This window comes from Berghia stephanieae, chromosome 5, assembly GCF_034508935.2.
Source record: "Berghia stephanieae isolate SIO BIC M18660-M18661 chromosome 5, UCSD_Bste_1.3, whole genome shotgun sequence".
NCBI classification, from domain to species: Eukaryota; Metazoa; Mollusca; class Gastropoda; order Nudibranchia; family Aeolidiidae; genus Berghia; species Berghia stephanieae.
The window spans coordinates 60,434,184-60,451,734 of NC_088364.1; the positions used below are offsets into that span (position 1 = coordinate 60,434,184).

The 17,551-nt window shown below is 33.7% G+C and overlaps 1 protein-coding gene across 1 annotated transcript in view; it reads right to left on the reverse strand.

Annotated features, from left to right (window-relative positions):
* Positions 1 to 17,551, reverse strand: part of LOC144973356 (netrin receptor UNC5C-like) — a gene marked incomplete in the record, with an annotated part of 308,851 nt that overhangs the window by 28,863 nt on the left and 262,437 nt on the right. Inside the window, 3 exon segments of the mRNA XM_078915683.1 lie at positions 2,391 to 2,543; positions 5,757 to 5,801; positions 13,854 to 13,994. Of these exon segments, the coding sequence (XP_078771809.1) occupies positions 2,391 to 2,543; positions 5,757 to 5,801; positions 13,854 to 13,994 (339 nt within the window).

The window sequence follows — 17,551 nt, forward strand, 5'->3', positions numbered from 1 at the left end:
CGTCAACTAAAGGTGTTTTAAATTCAGCTAGTTCGAAGTCTTTTTTATGAATGTATTCATGAATTATTCTATTTTTAAATGCAAATCTTGATATGGACTTTAAATGATGCCTTGGTTGTACGACTAGGGCCTTGGTTGTACGACTAGGTTTTTAGAGCATATTATTCTTGTGATATCTATACTTATTATTCTTCTGCAAAATGAAATGTGGTTATTTTGAAGTATTTCAATCATTGTCATGCATACAGACAATATACAGTTTGTTTTTTTTTTTCTTTAGCTTTTTCTTTCTGTTCTTGTCTGTTTTATGTTATGTCAACCTAATATATTTCGTCATGAAGTCAAAGGCAAAAAGCCTGCAATCAAGTCACCGTCACGACTTTGGGACGAGGGTGAACAAACACAGGGGTCATGACGTGCGACCTTAGACATTTGCATAATTGTCTATTCGTAACGGTGTACGGCTAGCAAGACCACTCCGGTGGAACTAATGCTGGTACGCGAATGCGAGCACATGTCGTCCTGCGGCGGTGTGGAATTGCCACCTTGGGCCATTTCCATTGAAGAAATGTTGTCATAATTTGACAAAATACTTTTTTTTAAATTTAATTTTGGCCAGAAAACTTTAACTTCATTATATGAAATTCAATCCCCATCACGGTAATTTATCAGAATGATTAAGAAGCTCACAATTTACATTTTTACCTCTCATGGCATCGGTTCCGGATGTCAAATTATGAAGATGTCTTTGAGTCCATTCGATTTGTCTAGGCAACACGCGTGTCAGCTCATTTTGACTTTTACATGTTCAAAATTGATAGGATTATCTAATGCTATTTTAGTTCAATATTTGTGAAATGTGTTGCGAATATTATCAGACTTGGGTAGAATTTATACGTATGTTTTATAAAGAAAGATGAAATAGTTTTCATTCAAAAGTGAGAAAAACCAAAGATTTTATATTTTTCACGTTAAGTTGACTTTAGTATCAGCCTCTGGTTCATCCCGAAACAAAACCAGATTGAGGCGATGGGTCGCATAATGTTGTATAGGGAGACCTAACCAATCCCCCACTTGTCACACATTTTCAAACATCAGATGAAGTCCGGGGTTTGTTTTAGATTGTTTGACAGGATGAATAGACACCATTTTAATCGATAGATATGATATATATTATATTATGTCATATTGTATTATATTATATTGTATTATATTATATAAAAGGCATGTTATACAGAAACACTTGGTCCAATAATATAGAGTAAAAGTTTTTTTCTGGTCAAAATGAACCTAATGTGTTTTGTCGGTGTATGGGGAATAGGGTGCAATACAAAGGAAATAATTTGCATAGCATTATGAGACGCATGTGACTGGGACTCCAATCGGGTTGGTATTAATTTTGGAAATGGCCGAGTTATTATAATTATTCTTAAAGAAGGAATTTCAAGGCTAATTCCAAAGACAAGGAGAGGAAAGGAAGACGGGGTGGGGGGGGGGGGGGTCGGATATCAATCTTGGTGGTCCAAGAATTGCATAGAATTTGTATAGGATTCGAATTCAAAAGGGGGAAATTGAATTTCTTGCAAAAAAAAGAAAGCAAAAAATACCATAAGTTTCTAGCTCGAATAATAAGTGTTTTTTCCTCCTCCTCCTCCTCTTCTTCTCCCCCTGTCCATTAAACAGTGAGTGGGTAGCTGGGTCTGTTACATAAGGTGGAAAGTCCTTTGCAACTATCGTCCATTTAACGCAATAAAAGCTGGGATAAACGCCGGCTCCGTGTCCTAATGACTATTTTTTCTCAAGCTAAATCCGAACTGAAGAACTCATGATATCAACACATTATCATTGGGAGAGGTGGTGGTGGAGGGGGTGGGGGGTATGAAAACAATAAAGAGATGAAAAGATTCTACGATGGATGCGGGACAACAAGGGTTTTTTTTTTCATTGGTTGTCTCGCGTGATGAAAGGGGGGATAATCGTGAAAAATAACAAACTTGATTCGTGACATGACCGGGCCATGGGGTCACGAAAGCAAACAGGTGTCGTTTTATCCATGGGAAAGAAACTGCATTAGCAGATAATGCATTGTTGTAATCGATTAGCAAGGTGGTTACGTATGTTTTATATCGCTGTGTCCCTGGGAAAGGAAACTGCCGTAGATAATGCAACATATTTGGTAAACGATGATGACTCATTTATTTTCCATTGAGTTCTTGGGAAAGGAATTTGGTGTGTATAATGCATTGTATGCAGTCATTGATTGGTCAAATATGCTGTCGTATTATAGCGTTGTGTCCCTGGGAAAGAAATTGTTCTAGATAATAATGCATTGTCGCCAATGGCAAACAGCCCTCAAGTGAAAAAAATAAAATAAATACAAAGATGCTTACCTGGTCCACCAAGATCTCTGAATGCACTTCGACGTCTGTTTTGTCGTTTACAGACGATAGCGACGATGATGATAACGATGATGACGACAGCCACAGACACGCATACTCCAATGTACAGTGTGACGTCATTTTCTTTCTCTGCTTTCTTTGTTGCTGTTTTGAATAAGAAGAAAAAAATGAGTTGAGTGTGTTGTTTGAAATGTTTGAAAATATTCCCTATTGTAGGCCACGATTGAAAGATGGATAGATTGGTAGGTAATCGGAAAGGTAGATAGATATATAAAAAGAGAGTGAGTGAGACAGAAGGAATGAGTGTGTGTGTGTGTGTGTGTGTGTGTGTGTGTATGTGTGCGTGCGTGTGTGATCGGGGTCCTCCCCCCCCCCCCCCCCCCCCCGCCCCACAAATGGAAAAAAAATCCCTAAAAAAACTCAAAAACTTTCAGAATTCATGAAGATACTATTAAAATAATGTGCAAAACTAATTGTACGAAACGAAAGAGGGTTGGGGTGGGGCTAAATCTAGAACTGGGAAGGGGAAAAATTGCAAACAACTCAACACAGACGGAGTGAATTTCGTAAATCAATTATTTTTGATCAGATAAATAGAGATATATTTTGAGTTAGATTTAGACAAGATAACATAGGGGAAATACAAGATAATAATATGTGTTCATATGTACATTAATACACACTCTGACATCCATGTGTATACCAAGGGAGGTAACTATATATCTTATAGATTTCTTGTACGACAGACCCATGTGACAATGGGTAAGAGATACGCCCTTAAATGTCTGAATCGTCTTATACACATCTGACGGCTATATCAGAAAACACAAAAGACCCCCCTCCTATGCGCTTATTATCTTCGTGGAAAATACAGCACAAATTTATATATCACATCAATCTGACGTTTTTGTGGAATATTATATCATTGCTCGGAGAGGGGATAGTCTTGATCGCCACGTAGTGAAGCCCGGCGCAGCGTGAATGAATGAATCACTGCTTTATTTTGACGTTTTGTTTACAATACGAGACCGTTTAAAATCTAGTTGCACCTACAAGAAGATCTGATAGACCTGCCTACTCGAAAATCTAAAAAAAAAAAAATCGTAATTCTTGGGAGATAAAAATTGCAGTCACTATCGTTAAATTTTAAAATAAACAATTTCTCCTCGTAAGGATTAAATAACACTTAAAAATCCTTAAAATTATGTTAGTCTGGCATCAAATTTCACTTTCAAAAGAATTTAATGACTTGGAGACCTCAGGAGTTTCTGAAATTGGAGCTAAAATTTCGTAATTCTACGAATTTTTCGAAATAGTTGGCAAGTCTGGATAGACGAACGCAAATTAAAATGGGTCTTCTTCTTGTTCTTGTCTTGTCATGAAATGGCAACTCTGTACATCGAAGATAATCGGGACTGTGGTGAGGACAATAAATAAATAGACGTGATTTTATCGATTTCTCGGTCATATTTAATTTGGCCATTAATTTTTGGACTTAACAACATGGTTGTAGTGGACAGGGTTTGTTGGCTTGAGTCGAGTTCGATCACCCGCCGCTGCGCTGTGTGTCCTTGAGCAAATCACCTCGCTTTAGCTCAATTTGCGGCGCTGCACAGCGGCTGACTCCTGGGCTATTATTCCAGTAATCCCTTGGAATAGACCCTAGAGACAAATTTTCCCTATGGGATGAATAAAGGGAATTTAATTTATTTTTATTTATTTATTTATTTATTTATAAATATGTGAATCTTTCATAAAGATCTGAAGGCTGAACCAAGTCACCAAAGACGTCCCTACTGTGCCCTTATCTTCGTTGGGGGAAAAAAGAAAAAGAAATAACATAAATTTATGTTATCACATCAATCTAACTTCCCGTGGAATGTATCATTGGTTTTGACGTTTTGTTTATAATGCAAGACTGTTTGTTGTATTCTATAAGATAAAAACAGCGAATAAAAATATCACGTTGTCAGACAGCAAAATTCGGGATTCAATTGATACGACACCCTCCGCCTGGCTGAGAAAGAGAGGGAGAGAGATAGAGAGAAGAGAGAGAGAGAGAGAGAGAGAGAGAGAGAGAGAGAGAGAAGGGGAGAAAGAAAGAAAGAGAGAGAGGGAGAGAGAGAGAGAGAGAGAGAGAGAAAGAGAGAGACAGAGAGAAAGAGAAAGATAGAGAGAGAGAGAGAGAGAGAGAAAGAGAGAGAGAGAGAAAGAGAGAGAGAGGGGAGGGGGAGGGATCGGCGAGCAATCTTACTAGCAACTGAGCTATCCGAAATAAAAAATCTACATCTCACCATCCCAAACAATAATTATGACGGGGCGTATTGTATTGTGCGTGCTGTGACGGATAATAATGGATTACTGGTAGTGACTGTACTGTACGCCGCTGTGCCCTGTATACTGTATATTATATCTGATAAAAGGTGGGAACTTTATCATCATCTTCGTGTGTAGATCAAAGCACTCTAGCATCCCTTTCCTTCAACAGAACAACGCTCTATCATCTCCTGGATCGTTCTATCCAACTAGGTCATATGACAAATTATTGCTAGATTATTATTATTATTATTATTATTATTATTATTATTATTATTATTATTATTATTATTATTATTATTATTATTATATTATTATTATTATTATTATTATTATTATTATTATTATTATTATTATTATTATTATTATTATAAGTCATATCATCATCATCATCATCATCATCATCATCATCATCATCATCATTATTATTATATTATTATTATTATTATTATTATTATTATTATTATTGTTATTGTCATTGTTATTATTATTATTATTATTATTATTATTATTATTATTATTATTATTATTATTATTATTATTATTATTATTATTATTATTATTATTATTATTATTATTATTATTATTATTATTATTATTATTATTATTATTATTATTATTATTATTATATAATGATATTATCATCATGATGAACAGTGAGAAATTGAATGTAAGCTTCGAGTTAATATACAAAAAACCCCAGATGAACTGGACGTTTCGGGTTTAACCTTTATCAACAAAACAGGATGAATGAAACGCTACAGACGAATGAGATAATATGGTAATGGTGTTGTTACGATGAATTCTCTCTTAACGCTGTTAACGACCAGGGACTCATTTTACACCTAAGTACGGTGAGAGAATGTGAGTAAAGAGCCTTTTCCAAGGACTCAACGATGCACCAAACGAGGTTCGAACCTAAAACCTTCCGATCCGAAGCGAGTGTCATACCACAATGGCCACATCAAAGCCGCACAAACTAAACAAGACCATAATTGATTTTTTTTAAAAAACAAAAAAAACTATAAATAAGTGTCTCACCTTGATCCTGACTGGATATCACCGGATCGGCGGTGTTGGGAACATCTGGAGAATAAACGAAACATAATCAACGTTAGCGAAATGAAATAAATACAAATAAATGAGATGGTTGATATTGCTTAATGTGTTTGATTTACAAGCCACACAAAACTGCTCTTCTTATACTTTGATTGATCTATTCCTGGGGTGAACCTGTGATCATTTATCACATTTCCTTTCCACATCTCCCAATCACAGGATATATAATACATTATTTATTATTATTATTATTATTATTATTATTATTATTATTATTATTATTATTAATTAATAATAATAATAATAATAATAATAATAATAATAATAATAATAATAATAATAATAATAATAATATTGTTATTATTATTATTATTATTATTATTATTATTATTATTATTATTATTATTATTATTATTATTATTATTATTATTATTATTATTTTCTAAGGTTGCATAATATATATGACGAGTGGCCGCCCTTTGTTTGCCATTTCTCGATAGTTCCTGTACCTTTCCACGAAAAGGCAAATTTTAAAGTTAAAACTGACGAAAGCTGCGATGTGGATTCAGACAATAAAAGCGAACAAACAAACAAACAAACAGAAAATAATACCAAACAAAAACACACCCCCACCCCAAAAGCAACTAAAATAATCCAAACAAACCAAAAAACATTTTAAAAATAAACTAACCCCCCCCCCCCCCCCTTTCCCGCCTTTCCCCCTTTCAATAAAAGACAATCAAATCCAAAAATAATTAACAACAAATAGAAGAAAGCAACGAAACAAAAAAAAAATCAGAAACAAAAGCCATCAATAAGAACAAATAAAAACGAAGGAAAAAAGTTTGTAAAAACAAAACAAAACAAAACAAACAAAAAAAATCCCTCATAAGCTATAAGTTCTAATCGCACATTCTATTGGAAATTCAAATACACTGCACCTTATAAAAAATGAAATGGAAGTCAATGAGACGAGTTTGAATAGGAACGCAAACATACAACCGACATAGAAATAATTAAATAAATGATGATAATAATAATAATAATAATTCCTCTGATGTTTGCTTTGCCTAACCCAGACCTGCCAACTCAAAAATAAAAAAAATCGTAGTTTTTAGGAGATAAAAATTGGTGTCGCTATAGTTAACTTTATAGGGCAACAATTTACTTTCACTAGGATTAAAAATAAATAACACTTCAAAATCCTTTAAATTATGCATTCTGGCAACATCTTTCATTTTCTATAAGTTTTTATGACTTTGAGATGCTCATAAAGTTGTGAAATTAAAGCCAAAATTTCGTAATTCTACGTATTTTTCGCGGTCTTCCAAACCGCTTGGATGCTCCAAAGGCTCCGGAAAAGTTATTTCGATGGCGAAAGAGAGAGGATGCGGGAGGGGGGGGGGGATGAAGAATGTATATGCATTTCAAAAATGATTCTTGAAAAGAAAAGAGGCTTCCTGTTTTTCTTCAGTTTCCTTTGACAGAAAGAATTGTTGCATGTCTCGTCGGGTCTCGGCGGCGGCCGATGACTGTAGATTGGCTGGAACTGCGAAAGGCAGCAAGCACACAGACAAGAGAGCAAGCTCATTAGGAGTCTGTTTCATCTTCAAAGGAACAATAACTTTGATGGAATCTGTCACGTGATATGCTTGGTGCTCGAGTTCGGTGTTGTTGTCTGTTTGGAAACTTCTTCTTCTTCTTCTTCTTCTTCTTCTTCTTCTTCTTCTTCTTCTTCTTCTTCTTCTTCTTCTTCTTCTTCTTCTTCTTCTTCTTCTTCTTCTTCTTCTTCTTCTTCTTCCTCCTCCTCTTCTTCTTCTTCGTTTTGTTCTTCTTGTTCTTCTTCTTGTTCTTGTTCTTCTTCTTCCTCCTCCTCCCCTATCCTCCTCCTCCTCCTCCTTCTCCTCTTCTTCCTCTTATTTTTCTTCTTTATCCCTCTCCAAGTCGTATTCCCAACAGGTTAATCATGACTTCACAGCAAACATCAACACCAACCTACATTCACAAATCACAATTTTGAAAATATCATTTTGCCAGAAAATTTATTCTTCAAATATTTCAAATACCAATCCATTAAAATGACCCTCAACTTGTCCAAAATTCTAAAACCTGACAATTCCTGGAGGTCTCAGGTTCGAGAGATTTTGACAAATTGAATAGAATTTTAATCAATAGATACTTGAAGTAAACATTTTCTAAGCAAAATTTGTAAGAAAATAAAATAAAATAAATAAATAACTAAATGAATAAATAAATAAAAAGGGCTGTGTCAAATTTGGCAGGTCGGGTTACAACTTACGGCAAAGGGCGAGAACTCTCTTATTTCCTGAGTTTTATTGAAAATGATGCAACGTCTCATTTTGGGAATTTACGATTATTATGTGTAATATCTCGTTAGTTTTAATCACGGTTATTGAAACTGAGGGATGAAGGAAGGAAATTTCTGGAAGCTGAGATTTTCAAAGCGACAAGCTCTGTCATCGACTGTGATAATTAGAAACGCCAAAAATCGTAAATAAATTTACACCACAAAAATATATCTTAAAGATCTGAAATGTTTTGGTTTTTAAATTATGACCCCCCCCCCCCCCTCCCCCAACCCCCGCTCTCTTTTTAAAACAGGAAAAACACGTATTGAGGGCGTGGAATTTAATTGTTTAGCATATTTTACATGCAACTTCAGGCAATATAAAAAATAGATTTAAAGAAGATACAAAACATTTTTTTTAACCCAAAGATAAAACGAACATACCACAAACAAAAAACAGAAAAGAAAAACACAACAACAACAAAACAAACATACAAACATTAAAACGAAATAATCAAAGAATAAAAAAGAAATATAGCGAATTCGGATCGGATTCAAACCTACGACCCATCACACAAGTCACCTCGACAGTACCACAAGGCAACATGCATATCAAAAAGCATCAAGACTCAACAGAAGGCAGATTCCACACCTATAAATAGAGCGTGTGTGTGTGTGTGTGTGTGTGAGAGAGAGAGAGAGAGAGAGAGAGAGAGAGAGAGAGAGAGAGAGAGAGAGAGGAGAAGAAGAAGGAGAAGAAGAAGAAGAAGAAGAAGAAGAAGAAGAAGAAGAAGAAGAAGAAGAAGAAGAAGAAGAAGAAGAAGAAGAAGAAGAAGAAGAAGAAGAAGAAGAAGAAGAGAGTCCATGGTATTTAATTATAAGTTTTCTTCAATTTCCGATTACTCATTATGATATTCAAATTTTAATTTTTAGTTTCGTAACAATTACGTAAAATTTGGACCAGTTGGCAACTCTTCTTGGTCTTTAATGAGGTAACATAATACTTTTCCTTTACAAAAATATAATAGGAAAGAAATAAATACACAAAGAAGAAAAAGCATGGATTAAATTAAATAGAAATTATCACTTGATGTAATGCTTGATAAGAGAATGTCTTGTGCTAATAGCTCCCCAGTGTCAGTTTGGTATCCAGTTACTAATTGGGTGTTATAAAATAATAATGACAATGTTATGACATAACTATTTTGAAATAATGTAAAAGCAAATCGGTTGGACGGTCCGTGGTTTTTTCATCAACAAGACGATAGAATTACAACCTAATATTTCAATTCATTTGTGGTCAGAGTATAAAGTTTGTTTTGAAAATAAGTTATACCAAAATTATATTATATTATATTATATATATTATATTATATATATTATATTATATTTATTATATTATATTATATTATATTATATTATATTATATTATATTATATATTATATTATATTATATTATATTATATTATATCATTGCAAAAATGAGACATTTTGTTTTGTTGACACATCACGTCACATTTTTGTTGATATAGATAGTTGGGATATAATTTATCAATTTGGAAGATTTCGTGAGACATTCAGTTCTGTTGTTTTTTTTTTTTCTTTCATTTACAAATCCAAAAGGGACCCCTGACCTCATCCCCAACCCCTTTATTTATTTTTTCTTCTTCTTTCCTTTACTTTCAATATTTTGATCAACTTGAGGTTCTTATAAATACATGGACATCAATAAATAAACGGCTATGATGATGATGATGATGATAATAATAATAATAATAATAATAATAATAATAATAATAATAATAATAATAATAATAATAATAATAATAATAATAATAATAATAATAATAACAATAATAATAATATATCGTTTGAGCGATTTCCACCAAACGTGAAAACAAAGTGAGTGATATTTCATTGTTTAACAATTTCACTATTTGGCTCCACCAGTTGGAATCGGTTTGAAGACAGGTCTTGGCGTTAATAATAATAATAATAAATAATAATAATAATATAATAAAATAATAATAATAATAATAATAATAATAATAATAATAATAATAATAAAATAATAATAATAATATAATGACAATTTTATAAGTCGGACAATTATAATTTAAGGCTGGTTTTCCAAAACTCGTTAAGTCGATTTTTCTACTTCTTGAGATTTTCCATCCATGAGATAAATCTCCCCTAGATTTGTGTGAATTTGAGGTTAAGTATGATAAAATAATAGACCGAATGAGAAATTGTAGGGGAAATAATCCTCAATATCTAAACAATGGGAGTTAGGTAGTTTTGGAAAACCACTCTTCAATTTGAGGGTTATAACAAAATTGTGCATCCCCCCTCCCCCCCCCCCCCCCCCCCCTTTTTTTTTTTTATTTTTTATTTTTTTTATTTTGTCCCTTTGTGGCACATTTTGTTTGAATGCCCATAACAGTTTATTCAAGAAACCAGCCTGTGTTCTTTGAAGTGCAAACGAACGACAATAACAGCAAAATAATTACAAAAGGATTTTGCGACATAGTATTAGAACATAATAAAATATAGTGGGAACAGTATAAGCTTAGCTTGTGCTTTTTGAGACATAGAATGCAGGGAGTGAAAAAAAACAATCATTGATCATATTGACACAAATTTATAACCAACTTCTTTTTAAAAAACAGTCTAGTACGACGTGTACATATTTAAACTCCATTTAACATTGTTGTCACGGATAATATTTTCCATCGGGTTGAGAGTGTTCCGTTACAGCAATGGGACCATAACAATTTGGGTTATCAGACCTGCAAATAAGTGCACGTCGGTGTAGTAAAACTTTGCATATTGATTCAATCCAAGCCATTTATATCACAGCATGACTTAAAAACATACAATTGAAATCTATTATCAAATTGATACAAATATCATGTGGGGGGGGGGGGGGGGGTGATGATATTAATTTGACTTTCCAGTAAACAATCAAAAAAGAACGAACCATTCCATTTATTCATTGACAACAAAGCACTGTACATTAAAGGATAGTATAAGCATTGCATTAAAATAAAACATTCTGATAAATAGATCCGCTATTTTAGTGCCTGTGCTATTTAAAATGGTGATTCATCATATTCATAATATCATCATCATCATCATCATCATCATCATCATCATCATCATCATCATTATCATTATCATCAACATCACATGCTCACATCCCAAGCCCATCAATCGACAATACGACTTTGTGAAATTAATTCATTCTCTCCATTTTCTCTTCCTCTTTCCATCTCTATACTACCCCAACTACTCTCTCTCTCTCTCTCACACACACACACACACACTCACACACACTCTCCTCTCTCATCTATCCTTCCTCTCTCTCCCCCCCCCCTCTCCCTCTCTCTCTCTCTCTCTCTCTCTCTCTCTCTCTCTATCTCTCTCTCCCTCCCTCTTTCTCGTCACCCTCTTCCATTGTATCTTTAATTTGCCAAAATCAACTATTGTTAATTTTCTTTTGAGCACCAACTCGAACACGCGCCCACCATACGTCGTAACAATGCAAAACATTATTTCAAATTTGCAAAAAAATGAATGTCGTAAAATCATTTCGGTGCTATTTTGGTTAAAATATGCAGACGATCAAATCAAAGGGAAAAACGGAAGGGAGCCAATTGAAGATTTATGGTATGACAATAAATAAACAAACAAACAAAATAAATTTAAACAAAAATAAAACAAACCACGTAAAAAAGCAACGGTAGGTACGGGTAGCAAGAGGCATTTAAAGGAAGGATTTGTGCCTGTGTGTGTGTGTGTGTGTGTGTGTGTGTATGTGTTAGTGTCTGTGCGTGTGTATGAGTGTGTATGTGTGTAAGTGTGTGTTTGAGGGTGCATCACATCAGATTGTTCAAAAGCAGAAAATGTTTAAGAGTAGGGGTAAAAATAATTTTATAAAATACATGGCAAAAAAACAAAAAAGAAATTAATAATAATAATAATAAAATAATAATAATAATAATAATAATAATAATAATAATAATAATAATAATAATAATAATAATAATAATAATAATAATAATAATAATAATAATAATAATAATAAAATAAAGCAACCCAAAAAAACTTTAAATAAAAGGTAAACTTTTTGAAAAGTAGATAGGATTAAACATTTGACAGCGAAAGAAAAACAAAACAAAACAAAACATATTATAATCAAATCACGATACATTATAGCAATCATGGGTGCCTTTCAAATATAGGGAAGATTTCAACTTTTCTGCAAAATTTCAAAATGAATAAAAAACGAAAGTCCCAGATTTGAGAGTTTTTGCCAAGATGAGGGTCGTTTAAATCGATCGATATTTGAAGTTTGAAGGCTAGAAAAAATATGTGTTTTTCCAGAGTACGGCTAGAGATGGTGATGGATAAGGAAATAATATTGCAATTTGTACTGCGTGAAATGTAGTGTTAATAGTCGCTTTGGACTCATTGCAAAGCACAATGAGCTTATTGAGTAGATAATATTGCTCTATATAAAAGCTTGCATTACTTCTTTTTTTATGAGGGTTAAAGTGCATTTCTCATAAAATTGAATAAAGGCGTATAACAACGTACGACAGAGCAACTAGCGGTGGTGGTGATGAAAAAAAAAAAAAAGGGGGGGGGGGGGGTTGTATAATGAAAAAACGACGACTAAAAAGCAAGGGTAAACCCAGTAAAAAAAAAAAATTCAACACTTTGATATTGGGAAGCGACACTAAAATAAAATATAATACCGTATAATAATAATAGAGTATATTCACAAGTCTTTGTGTTGTACATTGTACACGATATGGGTTAAACAAAAATAGCCAGTCGGTGTTATAAGCTGATAACATCCAAAAAGTCACAACAATTAAAACAAAAAAAAATAATAATAATAATAATAAATACAAAATCAAACCAAAACACGACGGGTTAATAAATGACACTATTTAATAACCACATAATTCCATGACTAAATTCATACGCCTCTTCATGGCTTCTATAATATATCCATCCGCCATTTTAGAGGGGATAAGCTCTACTTTCTGTTTCATTGTTAACACTGCTACCATGCATTGTTATACTGTTCTCGAATGTTCTTTTTTTGCTCCAAAGATGGTAGTATTCATTATTTCAAATTTTGTGTCTATCATTTGCTTAAGGAGTCCCCATTGCTCAGTCGATAGATCACTCGCTTCACGAGCAAATGGACCCGTTCAATCCCGAGAGAAGCTGACCTTTTTCTAACTCACCAGAAATAATTAGGTGATTAGGTCTATTAAACCTGCCGAAAGTACTTTGCGACTGAAAAGCGTCCTATCAAAAGGATAGAAAGGCAAATTATTATTGTGTTTGTTTATCCCTTTTCTTCTTTCTGCAACTTGAATTTTAAAGAATCCACAGCCCACTATTGCTATGGGAACTGGGATAAAATCAGAGTCCAGGAGCAAGGCTAACACGGCTAAGATGTGCCTTGTTCAGGACCCAGATGGCTCTGAAGGATCAGTTGCCTGACCATAATTAGAACCTTTTGATCTTCCCCTATAATAATGGCTAACCCCCCCCCCCCCCCCCCCCCCCCCCCCCCGTAGATACGTAAAACTGTCCAACAATTTGTCTTTGAAGACTTCACCAAAATCAAAACAATGGGCAGATAATCCATGCGGTTATTTCAATCCATCAAGCGTCCTCATAGAAACAAAATACAAAAAGTCTGCGTTCGTTCACAATGCTGAGGCGGTGGTGGTTTTAAAAATCCTTACCAACATCTTTTGCTGGCGGTGCTGAAGTTGTCGTCGTGGTGGTTGTTGTTGTTGTAGTTGCTGCTGCTGCCGCAGCCGCTGCAGTTTTCTTATTGGTGGATTTCTTTGTGGTGGAAAGTTGCTTCTTGCCTGTGTTTTGATCTTGGTGAATCGAAATGCGAAGATAAGTTTAAAATAACAATAAAAGTACTAAGCTATGACTGACAAAAGTATAAAAGATACAGTTGAAAAACGAAAGTACAGAGGAAAGGATTGAAATGTCAAAAGTAAGTACAGAGGCGAGCATAGAAATAACAAAAGTACAGAAGATAAGATTGAAATAATAAAAGTACAGTAGGTGTGATTGAATTAACAAAAGTACCAGAAGAGTTGTTTTAACTAACAAAAGTACAAGGTATCGAAGATAGTAAGAACAAATATAGAGAAAACAAACATTTCATAATGTGGATAGATTGCTGGAAGTTTTTGATGTTAGTACAAATTATGTAGAAAGTATTCTAGGGAATATAGATGGATGGATAGATAGATTGATAGATAGATAGATAGATAGATAGATAGATAGATAGATAGATAGATAGATAGATAGATAGATAGATAGATAGATAGATAGATAGATAGATAATAGATAGATAGTTAGATAGATAGATAGATAGATAGATAGATAGATAGATAGATAGATAGATAGATAGACAGACAGATAGATAGATAGATAGATAGATAGATAGATAGATAGATAGATAGATAGATAGATAGATAGATAAATAGATAGATAAGCAGATAGATAGATAGATAAAAAGACAGAAAAGTGGATAGAAGGAAAGATGGAAAGATGGAAAGAGGGAGAGAAAGATAAAGGGGAAGAGATAATGAAAGAGAATGTGAACGAGAGAGAGAGAGAGAGAGAGAGAGAGAGAGAGAGAGATAGATAGATAGATAGATATATAGATATATAGATAGAAGAGAGAGAGAGAGTTTGGAGAGTGAGAAGGTGGGAGGAAGAGTAGAGAGACTAACACAGGCAAATATCAAACATAGATAGAATAGAACTACAAAAAAAAAACAAAACAAAACAAAAACGAACAAACAAAAAAACAACCTTGTCATATAAATAGAGACATAAAATATGATGTTATTGGCCATAATAACAAATAAGAAATAGGCATAATCATCATAATTTCTCAAAGAGATAATCAAAACATTTCTCCACTCTTTCCATGACAATGGCACATAAAATACATTCCAGAAATTACAAAATTAACAAAAATAAAAAAACAAAAAAATAATTTTGTTTTTATAAAAAAAAAAGAAACAACAACTCCATTCACATTCTAATAATATACATGGCACCAAAACAGATCTTTCCCCTGTCGTAAAGAGCCACCAGCCCTCAATTCATTGGGGGCTATTTTTAAAATTCTCTAACAATATCCGGTAATCATTGTGTGACACGGGCTGCAGGAGAGTTCCTTCCGGTTAAAAACTCCGATGTCGTCCTGTATTCTCCATCCGGTTTATTTCTTCAACAAACATGTCATTATAAAGATAATGGGCGGGCGACGATGATATTGCGTGATCAAAAGTTATAAAATATACGGTCTTTCGAGTTCCCAAACACTGTAATGTTTATTATTATATTTTCATTATTATTACTATCATCATCATCATCATCACCATCATCATCATCATCATCATCATCATCATCATCATCATCATCATTATTATTATTATTATTATTATTATTATTATATTATTATTATTTTTATTATTATTATTATTATTATTATTATTATTATATTATTATTATTATTATTATTATTATTATTATTATTATTATTATTATTATTATTATTATTATTATTATTATTATTATTATTATTATTATTATTATTATTATTATTATTATTATTATTATTATTATCATTATTATTATAATCACCATTACATCATCATCATTATCATCATCATCATCATTATCATCATCACCATTACATCATCATCATCATCATCATCATCATCATTTCATGACACAATAACGATCACGTGCCGCCATGTATTCTTCCATCAAAATTCCTTCACAAAATCCTATTCCACCCAACGTATTCCGCCAATCAACTCCCCCCCCCCCCCTTCCAACACCGCTCCAAAATCAATCAATTCCATCTTCACATCAATCACGGTAATCATTATCGATCTATTGATGATTGCCAACAATTGGTTATACAGCTCCATCCCACCCCCCTCCTCCCTTCCCCCTTCAAACATGTTTGGGAATTATGATCGAACTTCGTACGTGACTTCACTTGAGGGAAGATATCAGGGGACAAAGAACAAAGACAAATGGTTGACTTTAAACGCTTGGGGGTCCCGATAGCTCAGTTGGTAGAGCACTCGCTTCACACGCAAAGGGACCGAGATTGATCCTGGATGCAGTCGAGATTACTCACTAGACGCTGCACAAACCTTAAAAATTACGTCAAACTGTAAGTCTTAGAGGGTTCTAGTGTCAGGCTATATATTAACGATGGCTACACACACACACATACATACGTACATACATACATACATACATACATACATACATACATACATACATACATACATACATACATACATACATACATACATACGTACGTACGTACACACACACACACATACACATTTCCATCAACTCCCGATCATAATAAATAACAAAGTTATAAATAGAATCAAAACCAATCACATTTTGGACACATTTTTCCATCCCCCGACAAGAATTTATCATTTCCCGATCTAACCGAATCCAACGAAATATTGAAACGATTGGAGTGGATAAATAGTGAGATAAATAGACGTGATAAAGGAGAAGCGATTGGAAGGCAACACGTTCAAATTACAACATGTGCCTCCCGGTTCACTGGTCGTCAAATTATACCAGTCTATAATTAAAACATTTTATGTCACGAGATTTGTATCACTGACAACAACAACAACAATAATCCCGACAAGAACAACAACAACAACAACAACAACAATCCCGACAAGAACAACAACAACAACAATCCCGACAAGAACAACAACAACAACAACAACAACAATCCCGACAAGAACAACAACAACAATCCCGACAAGAACAACAACAACAACAACAACATCCCGACAACAACAACAACAATCCCGACAAGAACAACAACAACAACAACAATCCCGACAACAACAACAACAACAATCCCGACAAGAACAACAACAACAATCCCGACAACAACAACAACAACAACAATCCCGACAACAACAACAACAACAACAACAACAATCCCGACAAGAACAACAACAACAACAACAACAACAATCCCGACAACAACAACAACAACAACAACAATCCCGACAAGAACAACAACAACAATCCCGACAACAACAACAACAACAATCCCGACAAGAACAACAACAACAACAACAATCCCGACAAGAACAACAACAACAACAACAACAACAATCCCGACAAGAACATCAACCTAAAATTAACCACCAACATTACCAAAACTGTTGAGCCTTTATATAGCGCAATATCCACTTAACGTCCTCAAAATGATTTATAAAGGGTCCCACACCAACAACAGCAACGCGTAACATGTAGTACTAGACATGACGCCTGTTTAGCGATATCATAATATTTTTTTCCCGACAGAGACAAAGTTGTTAACGGCCAGATACTCATTTTACAC